General features: G+C 43.5%; 1 protein-coding gene across 6 annotated transcripts in view; it reads left to right on the top strand.

Annotated features, from left to right (window-relative positions):
• The window catches only part of colq (collagen-like tail subunit (single strand of homotrimer) of asymmetric acetylcholinesterase), a 247,710-nt gene that overhangs the window by 208,496 nt on the left and 22,619 nt on the right, over nucleotides 1-16,595 (top strand). For 5 of the 6 annotated variants that reach the window (XM_070880844.1, XM_070880849.1, XM_070880850.1 and 2 more), the window contains 4 exons: nucleotides 6,130-6,156; nucleotides 6,659-6,703; nucleotides 6,886-6,921; nucleotides 10,661-10,741. In XM_070880844.1, the coding sequence (XP_070736945.1) occupies nucleotides 6,130-6,156; nucleotides 6,659-6,703; nucleotides 6,886-6,921; nucleotides 10,661-10,741 (189 nt within the window). The remainder of the gene's footprint in view (nucleotides 1-6,129; nucleotides 6,157-6,658; nucleotides 6,704-6,885; nucleotides 6,922-10,660; nucleotides 10,742-16,595) is intronic. The other variant, XM_070880848.1, reaches the window with a different exon arrangement.

Genomic DNA, 16,595 nt, shown 5'->3' with positions numbered 1-16,595 from the left:
GGAACATTCTCTGATTGTCAGGATGTGACAAGTTGTGTTCCCCAGGGATTTGTACCGGGGCCTCAGCATTTCTCCATATATATTAATGACTTGGTTGAAAGAATAGAGAGTTGTATATCCATGTTTGCAGATGACACTAAATGAATAGAAACATAAAAACATAGAAACATAGAAAATAGGTGCAGGAGTAGGCCATTCGGCCCTTCGAGCCTGCACCGCTATTCAATGAATTCATGGCTCAATATGCAACTTCAGTACCCCATTCCTGCTTTCTCGCCATACCCCTTGATCCCCCTAGTAGTAAAGACTACATCTAACTCCTAATAGGCACAGTAAGTTGTGTAGATGGGAGCAGGAAGTTTCAAAGGAGCAATGACAGATTAAGTGAGTGGGAAAAACTATGGCAGAAGGAGTTCAATATAGAAAATTGTGCGGTCATCCACTTTGGAGCTTAGAAAGACAAGTCAGAATAGTTTCTTAATGGTGAGAAACTAGGAGCTATGGAGAAGCAAAGAAATTTAGGTGACCATATACACAAATCACTAAAAGCTACTACACAGGTACACAAAGTAATCAAAAAGGCACATGGAATTATGGCCTTTATCTCCATGGGGTTGGAATACAAAAGCGAGGAAGTGATACTTCAATTGTACAGAACCTTGGGTCAGATTCCATCTGGAGTACTGCAACCAGATTTGGTCACCAAATCTCAGGAAGGATTTATTGGCCTTGGAGTGAGTACAGTGCAGTTTCACTAGAATGATGCCAGGAATTAAAAGTTACATTATGAGGAAAGACTGAATAACCTTGATTGTATTCACTTGTGTTTAAAAGGTTGAGTGATGATCTTATAGAGGTGTTTAAAATGATAAAGATATACGATAGGGTAGATACAGAGAAAATATTTCCTCTGGTGGGAGAACACAGAACAAGGGAACATAATATTATAATTAGAGCTAGATCATTTAAGAAGCACTATTTCACATAAGGGAAATCTGTAACTCTCTTCTCTAAAATTAAAAAGCAGGACCTCAAAGGTCGTAAACTCCGGATTACTCCCAGTGCCACGAGCTAGTGAGTACAGAAATAGCAGGATAGAGCAGATGAATATATGGCTGGAGAGATCGTGTAAGCAGGAGGGCTTTAGTTTCCTGAGGCATTGGGACCGCTTCTGGGGGAGGTGGGACCTGTACAAGGTGTGGATGGGTTGCACCTCAACAGAGCGGGGACCAATATCCTCACTGGGGGTGGGGTTGCTAGTGCTGTTGGGAAGGGTTTAAACTAGCTTGGCAGGGGGATGGGAACCTGAAAATAGATTTAGTAGGGATGGGAGTAAAGCTGGAGTTAGAAAGCAAAAATAAAGAAAGTGAGTTTGAAGGAGAGAGAAAACAAACAGGTAAAAAGGGTAAAAAAAAAAATTTAAAGGCACTTTGTCTAAATGCACGTAGCATTTGTAACAAAATAGATGAGTTGACGGCACAAATAGAGACAAATGGGTATGATCTGATAGCCATTACAGAGATGTGATTGCAAGGTGACTCGGACTGGGAATTAAATATTATGGGGTATTTGACAATCCGGAAGGACAGACAGAAAGGAAAAGGAGGTGGGGTAGCTCTGTTGATATAGGATGGAATCACTGCAATAGTGAGAAACGATATTGGCTCAAATGATCAGGATGTTGAAACAGTTTAGGTGGAGATAAGGAATAATAAGGGGAAAAAGTCGCTGGTGGGCGTACTCTATAGGCCCCATAGCAGTAGCAACTCTGTTGGTCGGAGTATAAACCAAGAAATATTGGGGGCTTGTAAAAAGGGAACAGCAATAATCATGAGTGATTTTAACCTCCATATTGATTGGACAAATCAAATTGGTCAGGGTAGCCTTGAGGAAGATTTCATAGAGTGCGTAAGGGATGGGTTCCTTGAGCAGTATGTAACGGAACATAGAAACATAGAAACATAGAAAATAGGTTCAGGAGTAGGCCATTCGGCCCTTCGAGCCTGCACCACCATTCAATATGATCATGGCTGATCATGCACTTCAGTACCCAATTCCTGCTTTCTCTCCATATCCCTTGATCCCTTTAGCCATAAAGGCCACATCTACTTCCCTTGTGAATATATCTAACGAACTGGCCTCAACAACATTCTGTGGTAGAGAATTCCACATGCTCACAACTCTCTGGGTGAAGAAGTTTCTCCTCAGCTCGGTCCTAAATGGCTTACCCCTTATTCTTAGACTGTGACCTCTGGTTCTGGACTTCCCCAACATCGGGAACATTCTTCCTGCATCTAACCTGTCCAATCCTGTCAGAATTTTATATGTTTCTATGAGATCCCCTCTCATTCTTCTAAATTCCATTGAATATAGAAGAATGAGAAGGGACTCAACCAGGGGGCAGGCTGGTCCTGTGTAATGAGACAGGATTAATAAACAATGTCCTAGTAAAGGATCTCCTTGGAATGAGTGATCATAGCATGATTGAATTTCAAATTCAGATGGAGGGTGAAGAAGGTTGGATCTCTAACCAGCATACTAAGCTTAAATAAAGGAGACGATGAAGGTATAGAAACATAGAAACATAGAAAATAGGTGCAGGAGTAGGCCATTCGGCCCTTCTAGCCTGCACCGCCATTCAATGAGTTCATGGCTGAACATGCAACTTCAGTACCCCATTCCTGCTTTTTCACCATACCCCTTGATCCCCCTAATAGTAAGGACTTCATCTAACTCCTTTTTGAATATAGTTAGTGAATTGGCCTCAACAACTTTCTGTGGTAGAGAATTCCACAGGTTCACCACTCTCTGGGTGAAGAAATTCCTCCTCATCTTAGTCCTAAATGGCTTACCCCTTATCCTTAGACTGTGTCCCCTGGTTCTGGACTTCCCCAACATTGGGAACATTCTTCCTGCATCTAACCTGTCTAACTCCGTCACAATTTTAAACGTTTCTATGAGATCCCCTCTCATTCTTCTGAATTCCAGTGAATACAAGCCCAGTTGATCCAGTCTTTCTTGATAGGTCAGTCCCGCCATCCCGGGAATCAGTCTGGTGAACCTTCGCTGCACTCCCTCAATAGCAAGAATGTCCTTCCTCAGGTTAGGAGACCAAAACTGTACACAATACTCCAGGTGTGGCCTCACCAAGGCCCTGTACAACTGTAGCAACACCTCGCTGCCCCTGTACTCAAATCCCCTCACTATGAAGGCCAACATGCCATTTGCTTTCTTAACCGCCTGCTGTACCTGCATGCCAACCTTCAATGACTGATGTACCATGACACCCAGGTCTCGTTGCACCTTCCCTTTTCCTAATCTGTCACCATTCAGATAATAGTCTGTCTCTCTGTTTTTACCACCAAAGTGGATAACCTCACATTTATCCACATTATACTTCATCTGCCATGCATTTGCCCACTCACCTAACCTATCCAAGTCACTCTGCAGCCTCATAGCATCCTCCTCGCAGCTCACACTGCCACCCAATTTAGTATCATCCGCAAATTTGGAGATACTACATTTAATCCCCTCGTCTAAATCATTAATGTACAATGTAAACAGCTGGGGCCCCAGCACAGAACCTTGCGGTACCCCACTAGTCACTGCCTGCCATTCTGAAAAGTCTCCATTTACTCCTACTCTTTGCTTCCTGTCTGACAACCAGTTCTCAATCCATGTCGGCACATTACCCCCAATCCCATGTGCTTTAACTTTGCACATTAATCTCTTGTGTGGGACCTTGTCGAAAGCCTTCTGAAAGTCCAAATATACCACATCAACTGGTTCTCCCTTGTCCACTCTACTGGAAACATCCTCAAAAAATTCCAGAAGATTTGTCAAGCATGATTTCCCTTTCACAAATCCATGCTGACTTGGACCTATCATGTCACCTCTTTCCAAATGCACTGCTATGACATCCTTAATAATTGATTCCATCATTTTACCCACTACCGATGTCAGGCTGACCGGTCTATAATTCCCTGTTATCTCTCTCCCTCCTTTTTTAAAAAGTGGGGTTACATTGGCTACCCTCCACTCCATAGGAACTGATCCAGAGTCAATGGAATGTTGGAAAATGACTGTCAATGCATCCACTATTCCCAAGGCCACCTCCTTAAGTACTCTGGGATGCAGTCCATCAGGCCCTGGGGATTTATCGGCCTTCAATCTCATCAATTTCCCCAACACAATTTCCCGACTAATAAGGATTTCCCTCAGTTCCTCCTCCTTACTAGACCCTCCGACCCCTTTTATATCCGGAAGGTTGTTTGTGTCCTCCTTAGTGAATACCGAACCAAAGAAACTTGTTCAATTGGTCTGCCATTTCTTTGTTCCCCGTTATGACTTCCCCTGATTCTGACTGCAGGGGACCTACGTTTGTCTTTACTAACCTTTTTCTCTTTACATATCTATAGAAACTTTTGCAATCCGTCTTAATGTTCCCTGCAAGCTTCTTCTCGTACTCCATTTTCCCTGCCCTAATCAAACCCTTTGTCCTCCTCTGCTGAGTTCTAAATTTCTCCCAGTCCCTGGGTTCGCTACTATTTCTGGCCAATTTGTATGCCACTTCCTTGGCTTTAATACTATCCCTGATTTCCCTTGATAGCCACAGTTGAGCCACCTTCCCTTTTTTATTTTTACGCCAGACAGGAATGTACAATTGTTGTAGTTCATCCATGCGGTCTCTAAATGTCTGCCATTGCCCATCCACAGTCAACTCCTTAAGTATCATTCGCCAATCTATCCCAGCCAATTCACGCCTCATACCTTCAAAGTTACCCTTCTTTAAGTTCTGGACCATGGTCTCTGAATTAACTGTTTCATTCTCCATCCTAATGCAGAATTCCACCATATTATGGTCACTCTTCCCCAAGGGGCCTCGCACAACGAGATTGCTAATTAATCCTCTCTCATTACACAACACCCAGTCTAAGATGGCCTCCCCCCTAGTTGGTTCCTCGACATATTGGTCTAAAAAAAACCATCCCTTATGCACTCCAGGAAATCCTCCTCCACCGTATTGCTTCCAGTTTGGTTAACCCAATCTATGTGCATATTAAAGTCATCCATTATAACTGCTGCACCTTTATTGCACGCACCCCTAATTTCATGTTTGATGCCCTCCCCAACATCACTACTACTGTTTGGAGGTCTGTACACAACTCCCACTAACGTTTTTTGCCCTTTGGTGTTCTGCAGCTCTACCCATATAGATTCCACATCATCCAAGCTAATGTCCTTCCGAACTATTGCCTTAATTTCCTCCTTAACCAGCAATGCTACCCCACCTCCTTTTCCTTTTATTCTATCTTTCCTGAATGTTGAATACCCCTGGATGTTGAGTTCCCAGCCCTGATCATCCTGGAGCCACGTCTCCGTAATCCCAATCACATCATATTTGTTAACATCTATTTGCACAGTTAATTCATCCACCTTATTGCGGATACTCCTTGCATTAAGACACAAAGCCTTCAGGCTTGTTTTTTTAACACCCTTTGTCCTTTTAGAATTTTGCTGTACAATGGCCCTTTTTGTTCTTTGCCTTGGGTTTCTCTGCCCTCCACTTTTCCTCATCTCCTTTCTGTCTTTTGCTTTTGCCTCCTTTTTGTTTCCCTCTGTCTCCCTGCATTGGTTCCCATCCCCCTGCCATATTAGTTTAACTCCTCCCCAACAGCACTAGCAAAGACTCCCCGAGGACATTGGTTCCGGTCCTGCCCAGGTGCAGACCATCCGGTTTGTACTGGTCCCACCTCCCCCAGAACCGGTTCCAATGCCCCAGGAATTTGAATCCCTCCCTGCTGCACCACAGCTCAAGCCACGTATTCATCTGCGCTATCCTGCGATTCCTACTCTGACTAGCACGTGGCACTGGTAGCAATCCCGAGATTACTACTTTTGAGGTCCTACTTTTTAATTTAGCTCCTAGCTCCTTAAATTCGTTTCGTAGGACCTCATCCCTTTTTTTACCTATGTCGTTGGTACCAATGTGCACCACGACAACTGGCTGATCTCCCTCCCTTTTTAGAATGTCCTGCACCCGCTCCGAGACATCCTTCTTGTCCATATTATAGAGGAATGTTAATCCCTTGACTGAAAGATAATAGCATTTTTATTCTTTTTTTCTAGGGTTTAATTGGACAAAAAGGTGAAAAGGTCAGTAAATCATTAAAGGAAATAAACTAATCTTATAATACTTAATTTTTGAAATCTGCCTTCAGTTCCTTGATGGCTCAATGGTTGCAACAGTGTGGCTGAGCCATATAGACCAGGAAGCGCTGAGGTTTAATGCCTGGCCTGTGCTGATTTAGCCAATTGCTGTAGTGGTGTGAGCAGCCTGCTACTGTTGGCTTCAATATCCCTGTATTAGGGACGTGATAATTGATTCAGGTTCTTAGTTCTGATTGTCATCCAATTGCCTCTGCTGGAAGTGGATGTCAGGTGAGGACAGGATCTGTTAACGCTCACCAGTAGGCTCAAACATAAATAACAGTACCCCAGCAAGGAGTCAGCAATTTCAGGGCAGGAGAACAGAAAACCACAGAGGGAAAGGGAAAAAAAGTTCATCTTGTTCAAAATACTATTTCTAATTATATTTATTTGTTCTCTGCAAGGACAGGTTAAAAATGAAAGAACTAACAAAGTGTGCTTTTTGCAGGGGAGAATAGGTGAAAGGGGTCAACAAGGAATCAAAGGAGAAATGGTAAGAGCCAGTCATATAATCTGTAGTGTAGATTATGGTGTATATTATATATATATACTGTTTGTCCTAATTTGTTATTCTGACGTTATATAGTATGGTTGTGACTTGAGAAATAGAACAGTACATTTGGAAAGCTTCTCTGACAAGATGACTGACCCTCAGAATCTCTTTTTAAATTTCAGGGTGTTATGGGTCTTCCTGGAATGCTGGGACAGAAAGTAAGTATCTAACATAGAATGGTACATAGAATGATCCAGCACAGAAGGAGGCCGCTCAGCCCATCGTGCATGTGCTAGTACCATGATTTACATTTTGCAATAAAAATAGAAGTTAAAGATAGTTTATAATTGGCTGAATACATCACATCCTGCAAATAGAGCACTGATTTCTGACAGCCTTAGCCACTCTGCCCCACTCCCCCTTCCGGTCCACTCCGACCATCCGCCCTCACTTCCGCCCCCATCATGATGACATTTCCACCCTGCTCAAAAAATCCCCGAAGTGCTGAATGTCACCGGTTAAGCATGGGGTGGCCAGAACACATCGAAACTGGTAGGTGCGCCTCGTTTCCGGCGGTGGGCAATTTCGGCCCCTATATCTAAGTTTCTCCATTCATGCAAAGTATTAATTGCTCAGGTTCTATTGTGCTACTAATGCATCTGGGCAACCTCCTTACTGCTTCATTTCTTCCAATATGAAAGGATTAAAATGCGTGCAGAGATGATTTTCTTGCATATCTACTTTTGGCAGGTACTTGTATAACCACCTGGACAGATTCCTTCAGGCCTAATATATTTTCCTGTGTTTATTCTTTCACCTTCTGCCTCCTAGGCCTGCAGCACCAAGCACTATGTGCTTCTTGGCAATCAGGGTGCCATGAATCCCAAAAGGTGTCTTCCTCTGCTCCCTAACTTCTTGCTCCAGTGCTTCCACTATTTCATCAGTAAAGGTGGCTTTCCATCCTTCATGAATATTGCTGAGTCTTAACTGCCCTGGCTTCCAGCATGATTCCAGCTGTTTAAACAGCTCATTATTGAAGTTTGCACAGATAGTCTATATTATTCATTCTGCTGCTTTATTGGATGGCCTGCTGTGTGTGCATTTTACTGCAGCTCCAGGAAAACCGTAAAATGGGGAATTAACTATTATGCTTGGGAGCTCTTAGAAAATTAAGCAATGTTCAGTTAACCCCTCAATGGTGCTGAAAGAGCCATTTCTAAGCTTAAATCTTAATAGACACTTAAGTTCGTCTTCTGTATCTTTGGCTATGAAAGGTATTAGTTGGAAGAGGATGAAGATTTAATACTGTATAAAATCTCTCTATGTTCCTCCACATTCCATACACATATAGCTTGTGCCTCTCTGCCCACCACCCTTCAACCATATACACAGCCAGTACACCTCCACCCACCTCCCTCTGTACATATACACAGCCAGTACACCTCCACCCACCTCCCTCCGTATACATACACAGCTAATGCCTGTCCATGCCCCCCACCACCACCCAACATGCACATACACACATAGAGTTGGTACAGGTTTGGTACAGTTAGGCTTTTATTGAGAAACCCAGGTGAAGGACCATGGTCCATAGTTCCGCTTGAAAGAATAGGCGATAATTTGAAGGAACTAGGTGACACAAAGGTTGAGTTTTAAATGCCTACTGATTATAGGAGGTAAGAATATACACCACTTCAAGGAAATAAACAATCCATCAGTTGTGAAAAAGACTGGATTAGAACGGGATATGTGATTTTCGCACAGAGATGGAGGAAAGAGGAAGGCCCGGAGGATGGCATAGTTGATGTTTGGGAAGAACAAGACAGAGAAACTCAGAACATTGTAATATTGATAAAATAGAGCAAAGTGAGAGCGAGACCGGTAGAGACTAGAGGCGAGAGAGGAATTGCCTATCAGATAATGTTTTCTTATATTCATTTTACGAGAGGTGCTGGAAGGATCTCTCCAGATATGGGTGTAACCTTCAATTCTATGATAGGCTTGGGCTTTACAGATTTAGGAGTTGTTGACAAAGAAGAGACAGGATTTCATTTGTAGAGTCTTTTAGACACATCCCAAAGCATCCCCGAGGCAAGTAATTACTTGAACTGCAATATCTGTTGTTACATAGACAAAAATGGTGGCCATTTTATCCAAGATTATTAATGACCAGTTTGTTTGTTTTTGGTGATGTTAGTTGAAGGAGAAATGTTGGCCAGGACACTGGGAGAATATAAGAAAATAAGGAAAGAGTTTAGAGTAGGGCAAGAAAAGCTAAGAAGGTGTATGAGGAAAACATTTCAAAAAGCATCAAAATGAACAGTAAAGTATTCTACAAATGCATCAGTAAAAAGAGGGTTGTTAAAGTGACGTGGGCAGAGGAAAGATTTGTAAATTATGATAAAATGGCAGAGATATTTAATAAGTATTTTGCATTGGTCTACTAAAGAGATGGATATTGGAGGTGAATCTTGAAGTTACTGAAGGAAAGCTGCGTAAAAGGAAAATTTCAGATTAGTTAGGCTAAAGGAAGACAAAGCACCAAGGCCCGATGGGATAAATCCTGAGGGAGATGAAGGAGGAAATTGCTGAATCCCTAGAAATTGTATTTCATGGCTCTATTGAGTGTGGCTGTGAGTCAGAGAACTGGAGAGTGGCCACTGCAGTATCAAATTTTAAAAAGTGAGACAGAACTAATCGGATTAATTACAGGACAGTTAGTTTAACATCTGTGGAATGGAAAATTGTAGAGTCTTAAAGGATGAAATTATCACCATGGCCCGGATTTTGTGGTAAAGATAATGGTGAGACTATCAGTGTTCATCATTATTGAGTAAATCAGATAGCAACTTCTGGCGACCACATATGTGCAGTTAAACTCAGAAATGAGGAAGTTGCTGTCCGAATTGCCCAGCCCCTCCAGAAGCTTCGCTATAACAGTATCTCGCCAAGAGACTTGCCATTCAAATACATGGAAGGGCGTGATGTCCGGGTACTTGCCCACTCGATACTCATGAAACTCACTAGAAAAAGTTAGGGCTTATCCATTCCAGTGTAAGTGAATTTTTAACGGTGTGATAAGTCTTAATTATTGCCAAACAATCTCTCTGTGGAACTCCTGTAGAGGGCGTTGTGCCAAAATGGCTTTCTAATCACAGCAAGTTCCAGTGCAAAAGCCCATAAAAAGTCCATGGTGTAAGGGTAATGAACAGCTAGCATTCACCGCTGACAGCAAAATCCAGGCCATTTTACCTAGATAAAGAGAAAATAGTAGAAGGATTTCAAAAGGGACAATTATGCTTCACAATCTCCCCTTCACCTAACTGCTGTAAAATAAATTAATCAAATTGGTGAAACAATTTTTTTCCAATTTCTTTAAGTGCCATGCTGTTTCCTAGCCAGCTGACAACTAAAAAAATATAATTTATAACATGACACATTAAATACTTAAATAATTCACTAAAAATATTTAAATTTACGCATAAAGTTGCCTAAGTCCTGTTGGAAAACCCAGAGGCCGACCCTTGCTAAAGGAACGTGGACTTCAATCTTACTCCCAGTGCCCCCTGGGATTGTCTCAGATGCTCAAACTCTTGAGAATTGCAATATTATTTCTTGCGTGTAAATTTTGTGTGTGGGGGGGGGGGGGAAGGGGGGGGGTGGGTGAAGAGGGGAATTAAAGTAACTTTTGGACAAGTCCAGCAGTTTGGTCTTACAAGTGATGGACAGTGTAACTTATTTAGGTCGTCGTGATTTTGAAATAATCAATAAGCACCCCAATGGATATAAATTCAAAATTGTGGATTTTAAGTTCCATTCAAAATATGAATCTATGGAATAGTAAGTATTATAGTAAAAGGGCTAACTAAGAATTGAGGTTTTACAAATTACTACAAAACTGTGAAGGGTAAGAATGATTTATCAAGAATGTAAGTTTTTTAAATATTTTTTTTCAAGGGCGAAATGGGTCCAAAGGGAGAATCTGGAGCTCATGGACACAGAGGACCTGTTGGTAGACCTGGGAAGAGAGGAAAATCTGTAAGAGTATTTTTCCCTTCTACTTATTACATTCTTTTCTATTTTCCTGTTAGATTTTGCATGATGGTTCAGGGTTTATTGTTGTGCGAGCAGTTAACAAATACCTGTACCAGGATACAGACAGATATCATCAAACAAACAGATTCTCTCCAACAACCTATATGGTTTACTTGAAAAGTATCTGTATGGAAAGTTCCCACCCCACTCTCCCCATGGCTTAGTGGGTAAAGGCACCATTTGGTGTAACATGAAGCTGTGTAAAATAGATGGCTCAAGGTTTAATTCCTTGTTTGCTCTGGATTATCTGATCCTAGCTAAGACACTAGAGTTGGTCTCAGCTCCTGGGTTATGTTATGTCCATTAAACACTCAGTTGGTGTGGTAGGGTAATGGCTGCTTTACTTTCAGACTCTCTGCAATATTTTCTTTAGACATTAGAAAACAATATGAATGTAATTGCTACAATATGATTGCTCCCATTCTAATAAGCAATATGCAATTACAATATGTATCGGGCTATGCAAGAGAAAATGAGCAAAAGACGTCACTGGTGATTACTGTCAATTAACACATGTTGAATATATCACGGGGGAATTGTCTTCTGTGATCCTACCCCAAATCAGGTAGAATTGCAGTGTAGAATGATTAAAATTGCAGAATGTGCAACTGCGTAATCAATAATTCCTTCTCCCACCCCTGCTGCTACTAGTTGCTCCTTCCCCATCCACCACATGTAAATGGTGACAGGGGTTTAGGGCCCATGTTGCCAGCAGATTTCTCTACCAACCAACAGTGATACTGCAGCTTCTCAGGGTCAGCATGCAAAAGATGACAGTAGAGTCCAGGAGGCAGCACCAATGACTCTGAGATGCTTCCAGAGTGGGACAGGGCCTTATAGTGGCCTCCTCTCCTTCCATTCTGCCTCCAACTGAAGACTTAGTCTTGGTCAAGGCACTGAGTGCGACATCTGGTTGGATCTTTGGGATGCTTCTGCCCCTTTAATGGTGCTTCAGCAGCATCCCAACTGCAACACCACTGGGATTTTCTTCCCTCACATTAACGGGTTCCCTCCTGTTGGTGGGATTCCTGCTGAGAGGCCCGTGTACATTCATAATAAACCCCAACCTAGAAAAATGGATCAGGAATACGAGGGACAGATGGACATTCTGTCCAACCAGAAGTCCATCCAGAAGAGGAGAATTCTCTGTTATGTGTCTGGATGTCAGACAAGAATAGGACCAGGCTTGGATGTGACTCACACTATAGTCAAAAGTCCTGCTCATGCTCACCGTGTTGGCTCACACATGAGTAATGGGCACTTGGATGAGTTGCTGGAAAGCAATTAATACCTGCGGACCTAATGTCAGTGAATTCAGATGAGCAAAGAACACGGGAAAGGAAATCAAAAAATGTGCTACCGGCTCCCCGGAAATTGCCCGGGAGTTTGCGGAGGCACCGCCATGGCAGCGGCAAGCCCTGCGGGTAGTGTCCCGGCCGATTCACTGCCGGTGATGTCGTTATTGCCGTGCGTGGAGAACCCTCACCACCCTACGCTGACCCCTTACCGCCCTGCGGGAGAAATTGCCGCGCGGGCTGCGAGGCTCATGCAAGCAGATGTCAACGCCAGCTTTGCGAGTTGGGAAGCTGGCTGACATCCACTCTTGGGACGGGACCTAAAGGGGCAGGTACCAGCATCCCACGCCGCCATCTTTACTGGTTTGCCGACTCTCTGTTTGGCTCCAGTATAGCGACCCTAGCATGGTCCGTGCCTCCATCGTGCAGCCCGGCACTCCATTTTGGGTGCTGGGTTGCAGGCCCAGTCCCACCCTGCCCTGGTTGCCTATCGGAGGCCATCAGAGGCCTTGCAGAGTGCGCAGCAGCCCTCCCCTTTAAGCAAAGGGGAGGGGCATTGAAGCGTATCAGTGCTATGCAGAACATCCATGTAGCGCTTCAGTTCCCGCCCCTGTAGCGCCCCGGGGACCGCCCCTAAAGGAAGTGGAGTGCACGAGATTCCGCTCCACTTACTTTAAGGGGCGGTAAGCCCAAGTCAGAGGTGGGGCGGGACTTCTGCGCCGGGTGCAGAAAGTCCTGGCCCCAGCAGGTTACCACCCCCAATCGGGGCGCAGGGCAATTTTGCCCCCTTGGTCTTTACAATGTTCAGTTATGACGCAATGTGGTTGTAAAATTTTAGGATTTCGGACTATATCACCATGGGAGGACCGTGGCGAAATATATGTTAAATATGCAATTATTGTGCTGAATCTAGCTCTCAAGGGGTTAAATTCACAGGCTAGCAGGTGTGGGAGATGCAGATTGGGACTCAGACAGGGTGTTTGATCCAATCTGCTTCAGACAATGAAAGTTAGTTTGGACATTTTAGTGATCATTTACATTGTTTCCTGGTTGAGTTGACCCAATTCATTTGAACTCAGCACGCGACACGTAGTTATCAGGGTAGTCTTGTGAGATTGCATGCCCTGAGCTCAAAATGAACAAAAATGAGAGACAGACCCTTGTTTAGGGTAGTCAGGTCCAACAGAAGCTGCAAGAAGGCAAGTAAAAGCTTCTCGAATGAGTGATGACAAAAGAATAAAATATATGTAAATAGACACAAAACTGAGAATCCTCTCATTGGAGAAGAGACGGAGGGAGAACATGACTAAGATTTTCAAATTCATAAGGCTCATGAATGTAGAGGATTTGGTATGAGAGCAAAACAAGAGGACACGAGTACAAAGTGAAGTCGGGTAGATTAAGGCAGGATTTAAGAAAATATGATTTCACTGAGAGGCTGGAAGGTTTTTTGAATGGCAAACCAAAGAAGATTTTGGGGACAAGTAGTTCAGATCTCTTCCAGGTCAATTAGGCACAAATCTTGAAGAGAAACATATTGGTTACAACTGCTAGGAGAGCCGAATGGTGGACTAGATAGACTGAGGGTAGCTTTTTCTGACTCCTTGCGTATGGTGTAAGCACGCATAGGAATATCATGGGAGCTGAGATTTTCCCATGTGTAAACATGCTGTGTGAGATACCTCACCACATCCCTTATGGGCTTGAGATTTTCTGTATTTTGGAGAAGTGCAGTAGATCTTTAAGTCTAGATCGCAGTGCAACAGGAGGCTATGTTTGAACCTGGAAACATTGAATAATCGTCAGTGGTGTTGACATATTTATTCAGGAAGATAAGACAGGCATGTAAAACTTGTTGAGCATTTTTCTGAAGGGCATGTGCTTAATGTAATATTGAGTCCTGTCCTTTTCTCCCATACTGCAGAAAACCTTTCAACTTTCTCACAAACTGACACTTTATTTAACCTACTTCCCCCAGAAAGTATGAATCCAGTTATTCTTTCTGCAAAGGTTATGGATTTTCCTGTGCCGTTCCACTTTGTATGTTTATCTGATCCATTGGGCACTTCAAAGCACAATATTGACTTGGTGTGAACAGCCTCTGAACATCCTGCCAGGTTTACTACCTCATCAATTATAAATAAGAATCAGCTGAGTGATTATGTAACCATTGTCTGACCTTGCTTACTTATCAGCTAGTCTGATTCAAACATTCAATGAAATGGCAGCACTGCAGTAAACTATGAAACTTTACAGGCCATATCATCTGAGATACTTTGAACTTTTATCATGATGCCACTAGACACCATGACATCATAAAACGTGTAAGAGTGCAGTACACGTGCAAAAATAAATTTCTTCTGAACATGCCTGCCATCCTTTGAACTAACACTGAGATTACCTGCAAATATCAGGCCCAAAGATCAAATTTAAGGGCACCATATACCATGTCCTGAGCCCCAACAAGTACATGCTTTTGTAGCATTGTAATTGGTCTCTTAAACCACAGCTTCTCTAAGGTATTAAACTTTTGTATTGTACAAATTACAGGTTAGACCTCCCTTATCTGGGACTCCCTTATCTGACACCACTGCTTGTCCGGCATGATTCGGGCGGCTGGGGGCGCGTGCGCAGAACGTGGCCAACCTCCACCCCGACTTTGGGGCCGCGCCGACACTCTTCGCGCCGGGGGCACGTGCGCAGAACGCAGCCAGCCTCCACTCTGACTTTTTGGCTGCGCGACACTCGCCCCGTCAAGAGTCCGCTGACATTTCCTTTGCGGCCCGCTAAGGGCCCGCCGACACTTCAGGCCCCCTTGGGACATCGACCTCCTCCCACTCCGCCCCTCAGGCCACTGACCTCCCCTCATCCAGCAAAATCCCTTATTCAGCACAGGCCAGGTCCCAAGGATGCCGGATAAGGGATGTATCTTACTTCTACACTGCGCATTTTATGTAGATATTCTGCCTTTTGAGGGCAGATGGAATACTTGCAGTATGAAATGGGAATCAGTGCATTTTTAGTCAAGGTATCTGGAAGAGGCAGTTTCACATGAGAACAATTGACATTGGCTGTAGTATAAAAGCAGCTGATGCAACATACCACAAGAAGAAGAAAGCTTTTAAAGTCAAACAATCTTTGCTTGTTCACTTTCTGACAGTTCTTTTCGGTCATTAAAAACTGCACTGCTAGTCAGTGGCTTGTGATGTATGTAGCACTCAAATCACTGACTCCACACAGTCTGGTGTTGTAGTAACTGCTGTTACCTTGGTCCTTTATTGTGTAACTCCAGCGTGCCCCTCAGGTGTGGTGGGCAGCCTTTTATACTCTGTCTCGCAGGTACTTTCGGGTCTCACACCACAGTGCCCCTTGTGGCGCACCATTGTAACTATACACTTAATGTACATGGACAATACATAACATGGCTGATGACTTCAAGCATATGTTTGAGTATCCTTGCAAGGAGCTCTGCCTTCTCTAACTTCACAGTGATATGAGCTGGGAGGAAGGCACTTTACCTTTCACTTCTGACTGGTTCCAATGGACACTCTGTGCAGTGTCCAAAAATTTAGTTTACGTACATCAGCACCTCCTACCTATCTTTCTCTATCTCTATCTCTATATCTCAATTAGGTATGGGAGTCAGTGGCCGCAAAGTTTGACTCCTTACTGCCCTTTGTTTCAGCACTACAAGTGCTATTTTAGCTCCAAAAAGATATCCCCTCAGCCTCTCTTTCTCTTTCTATCCCTCTCTCTCCCCTCTCTCAGCCCGACGAGAGGGGTCAGGGGTGGAGGGGGCGCGGGGGGGAGGAAAAGAGAGTCGGGGCCTCGGGTCCTGCTTCTCAGCACCACGCAGAGGGAATGATTCGGGGCGGGGTGGGGGCGGGCATGTCTGTCAAATAAGTGCAATACAAATAGTTACACTGTTATTTTACCAGGAAACTGGAAACCTAGAACTAGGGAGCATAATCTTAGAATAAGGGGCCACCCATTTAAAACTGAGATGAGGAGGAATTTTTTCTCTGAGGGTTGTAAATCTGTGGAATTCGCTGCCTCAGTGGAATGTGGAAGTCGGGACATTGAATAAAGTTAAGACAGAAATAGATAGTTTCTTAACTGATAAGAGGTTATGGGGAGCGGGCAGGGAAGTGGACCTGAGTCCATGATCGGATCAACCAAGATTGTATTAAATGGTGGAGCAGACTTGAGGGGCCGTATGGCGTACTCCTGCTCCTATTTCTTATGAAATGATTTATATGATGAGTCTATAAATACAAGTTGTTGTTGTTTTCTCATTTTAATTTCCCAGTTTGTCTTTTGTGTATTGTCCATTCAGAATCCCCTTGTTTTGGATTACACAATTCCTTTATTTAATTCTAAGTTGGACTTCTCAGTACTATTAAAAATAATAACATAAGAATTAGGAGCCGGTTTAGGCCACACTGCCTATTGAGTCTGCTCCGCCATTCAGTAAGATCATGGCTGATCTTTGACCTCAACTC

The sequence above is a fragment of the Pristiophorus japonicus genome, chromosome 5 (genome assembly GCF_044704955.1).
Source record: "Pristiophorus japonicus isolate sPriJap1 chromosome 5, sPriJap1.hap1, whole genome shotgun sequence".
Lineage (NCBI taxonomy): Eukaryota > Metazoa > Chordata > Chondrichthyes > Pristiophoridae > Pristiophorus > Pristiophorus japonicus.
Note: the sequence above shows the minus strand (reverse complement) of the source record. Positions and strands in the feature narration are given on the sequence as shown.